At 44.6% G+C, this 3,857-nt stretch overlaps 1 protein-coding gene across 2 annotated transcripts in view; it reads right to left on the reverse strand.

Annotated features, from left to right (window-relative positions):
- Nucleotides 1-3,857, reverse strand: part of Ak2 (adenylate kinase 2) — a 30,393-nt gene continuing 26,536 nt past the window's right edge. The window contains exons 6-7 of one of the 2 annotated variants that reach the window (XM_004640986.1): nucleotides 2,247-2,442; nucleotides 1-77 (exon numbers count right to left, since the gene is read on the reverse strand). In XM_004640986.1, coding sequence (XP_004641043.1) covers nucleotides 73-77; nucleotides 2,247-2,442 — 201 coding nt within the window. In that variant the 3' untranslated portion in view covers nucleotides 1-72. Of the gene's footprint in view, nucleotides 78-1,862; nucleotides 2,443-3,857 lie in introns of those variants that run through there. The other variant, XM_004640985.3, reaches the window with a different exon arrangement.

Consider the following 3,857-nt stretch of genomic DNA (forward strand, 5'->3'; position numbering starts at 1 on the left):
CCCAGCACCTAAGAGCAGGGATCACGCCGCGGGGTGGTGAGCAGTGATGCAGTCTCGCCTGGCCTTCTGTTACTAGGCTGAAATAGGAAACAAGAGAGAACAAAATGGGCTTTTAAAAACCAGGCAAATATCAGAGAAGGCTGGTGTGCACGCCCCAGCAACCAAACACATTAAATACTGGCTGTTTCTCTACCAGGTGAAAGGTCTCATGGCTACTGAGGTTGACACTGTAATTAAATGAAGCAAAAATCTGATCCTAACCAACCTCAGTAGGGCTTATCTCCTAGCTCACCTGCAACCCAAATGCCTCATGCACATGTCAGCGTATGTGGACAGATGGCAAGTATTTGGGTTAGGATCATGCACATTTAATTATAAGACACTGAAGAACTTTAACTTTGAGCCCAAGTGCTTGCAACTATTGCAAAAAATGGACATTGATCTCAAGGTTCACAAGGCCACCCTCCACTAGAGGAGGGGGCCAGCTTCCTGTGGCACAGCTCTTAAGTTTCGGTTTCATTCCTCTCCTCTGCCCATTCCCAAAAGTCATGTGCTTCCCAGAAACACACCAACCCAGGCTTCCTTTCTGAGAAGAGTGGGGGGAGCCAGCTCAGAGCCAGGGCACCAAGACAGAGCAGGGGCGGCAGGCACTCACTTGGACAAGGCGAAAAGGGAAGCAAGATGGCCACACACCCACGCTCAGTTTCCACGGGGACAGAGGACAGGCCCTCTGGTAGTTTCACAGACAGTAGGAAAACTCAGGTCAGACGGGGACCAGGCACTTTAAAATCCACTGCGCCAGGGCAGCAGTAGGCTTGCGCTGAGGCAGGCGGCATTACTTACTAGACGTTCCACTGACTTTCTAATGCTTTTTCCAGAGCCGCAGGTTTTGTGGTCTCCTCACAGCAGCCTATTAATTCATCTGTTTGCCACAGATCAAACCAGAGACCGAAAAGCACAGCATGGACCCTAGAAAATGCTTAATAGCTGAGGAGCTAAGGTTACAAATAAAAACTGGTTACTATCACAGATGATCTTATTTTTGGGTGATCTTTTCTTGGGCAGTCTATGGCTACCACTATCATGAAATAAAGAGGTAAAAGATTGGATCTGGGAGGGGAGGGTTTGGGTTTAAAAAGGATATATCTGATTTGAATTTTATGTTTTGGAAAGATTGGGTTTGAATAAATTTTGACCAAAATGAATCCAAGAATAGATCACCCCAAATCACTATTTTTTTTTTACACTTAGAAACAAAAGCAAACATTAAAATGAAAGCAATCAACCCCTTCCTGGTCTGTTTGGGGAAGTGAGTTTGGCTCCCACATACCTAGCCCACCCTCGATGTTCAGAAGACAATCTGAATCCAGAGGATTTTTACTTGCTTCAATTCTTTGGTGATAATTCAAACCTCAAATGATTTTTACTTTATAAAATCACTATGACACAGATTACAAAAAATATTCCAAGCTATCCTGCTGTGATACTAGCTACCAGCAATTTGTGGAATCTGTAACAAAAATGTCTTTTTCTTCCATTTAGGGGTGAAAAAATTAATGATCCCTGTCTACACACTGACTCATGTGGCTTTTCACTGTAAACTGAAAAAATAAAATTCTCTGCCAACAATCTGTGTCAGGAACTGTGACCCTGCCTGATTTCATGTGACCTTAGACTTTTTTTTAATTAGCTGCTGAGGCTGAGACAAGTACTATGAGGCTTTGGAAATGGGGTGTCTAACAGATACCAGGGATAGTTTATTTTGGTCAAAAAGTAAACTAAGAGTGTGGTTGAAAAAAGTAAACAGCTGGCAAGAGCTGGACATGCTGGCGCGTGCCTACCATCCCAGCACCCGGAGGCCAAGACAGGAGGACTGCTGTGAGTTTGACGCCAGCCTAGATTATACAGTAAATTCAAACTCGGCCTGAATTAATAGTGAAACCAAGCCCCTGTCTCAAAAAACAAAAATAAAAACAAACAAACAAATATAACAGTTGGTAAAGCAACCCAGCCCTGAACTTAGAAAGCAGGAGAGTGAACACCAGCTTTTCCACACAGACCCCCACACACACAGATGGGATGAGAGGTGCACACACACCCAGGATGCACCCAGCAAATACGTTTTAATCAGTACATCATAGGATATTCTCGCTAGCTGGAGGAAGGGAGCGCCTGCCTGTCCTACCATTCCCAGCCATCCCCTTCACAGGGAACCCAACATCAGATAAACATAACCAAGTCTTTACATGTGGCTTTGGAGAAGGCTGCTAGGATGCTTGCAAACACAACATCAGGGGTCTGGGAGGCATCGACGGCAGAGTGGATTCCTCGTTTCCTGTAGTAGTCCACAAGCGGGGTAGTCTGAGTGTGATAGGCTTCCAGGCGGATTTTCAAGGCTTTCTCATTATCATCGGATCGACGGATCAAGGGCTCCCCTGTGATCTGAGAAAAAGGAGAATGAAAAGCTGGAACTGTCTGTAAGGTTTCATTACTTAGGTGGACGCAGGCTGAGGCGGAAATTCTCTACCTAGGTAGGTTGCTGTTTGATTCCACAGTCCATCAGGGGCAAAAAGAGAAAATCTAGACACAGTCAAGAACTTGGCTGCGTTTAGAAGCAGACTTGCTATTCCAGAGAAGCCATGGAGACCGTCAGAAATAGCAAGCATATGGAGCTCATGAGAGGAAAACTGGCAGTGCCTTTCTCTCACACCTCTGTGCTCAGGATGTTTAGCTTCCAAGACGAACACTACTAAGGCCAGAAGCAAGGAAGACAGAAGACCCTGAGACCAAGAGAATATATCAAAATCAGAGATACATTAGCAACTGTAATTTTTTTGTTTAAACAAAAGATCTTGCTATGTAGCCTGGGCTAGACTTAGGCTAAAGATCCTCCTGCTTCAGCCTCCAAGCAGCTGAGATTACAGTTGGGCACCACCATGCCTGGCACAATAACTGTTATCTTAATCTGGCCTAAACATTTATCATTTTACTGCAGTGTCATCAACCAAGTGGCAAATGGAATGAGAAAGAATCTGAATGGTAGAAATTAATAACTTTTTAAAATGTGACTAAGTTGATATGATGGCTTAGGAATCGGTATTTATAGAATCTGGGTAGCCTGATGATCTTGTCTCATACAACAAAGGTAAACACAGGAAATTCTCCCCATTGCCTCCATGCTCTATAGCGGATCACATGGACTCCTTATAGTACATGGTACAGTGACCTTGTACAGGACTCCAGGGTACAGCATGGAAGCCAGCAGACCTCTCTTCAATTCTTATTTTTTTTTTTAAACATTCTTTCCTTTCTTATTAATTTATTTAGTGTGTGTGTGTGGCCAGCTCAGCTCAGTCCACCAGGGGGCAGGACTGGCTGGCATGTGGTGCTGGGGGATTGAACCGCGGTCCCTGTGCTTTGCTGAGCTTGTTCTAAGTAGGTGCTTTAGACCACTGAGCCATCTCTCCAGCTCCCTCTCTTCAATTCTATTCCCCACTAATTTTGAGCTTTCCAGCAACTTTTTTCCAATTATTTATCACTTAGGTGATGCCAGGTTGCGGCTGTCCTTATAATCTAAACACTGAGAAGGAGCCAACAATAGCAGGTGCTTTGTGATCAAGCAGTGAAATACCCAGGGAGACAATGTACACATCTGTCACAGACCTCCTGGCTTGACAGCGCTATTTTCCATGGTTAAATCAGTTATATTCACAAGAGGGAAGATGGAAAGAACAAAGAACAAAGAAAGAAGACAAGAATGGAGGCAGACGGGCTGGTGAGATGGCTCAGTGGTCTAAAGCACCTACTTAGAATAAGCTTAGCAAAGCACAGGGACCGCAGTTCAATCCCCCAGCACC

This window comes from Octodon degus, unplaced genomic scaffold (assembly GCF_000260255.1).
Source record: "Octodon degus isolate 3935 unplaced genomic scaffold, OctDeg1.0 scaffold00130, whole genome shotgun sequence".
NCBI lineage: Eukaryota > Metazoa > Chordata > Mammalia > Rodentia > Octodontidae > Octodon > Octodon degus.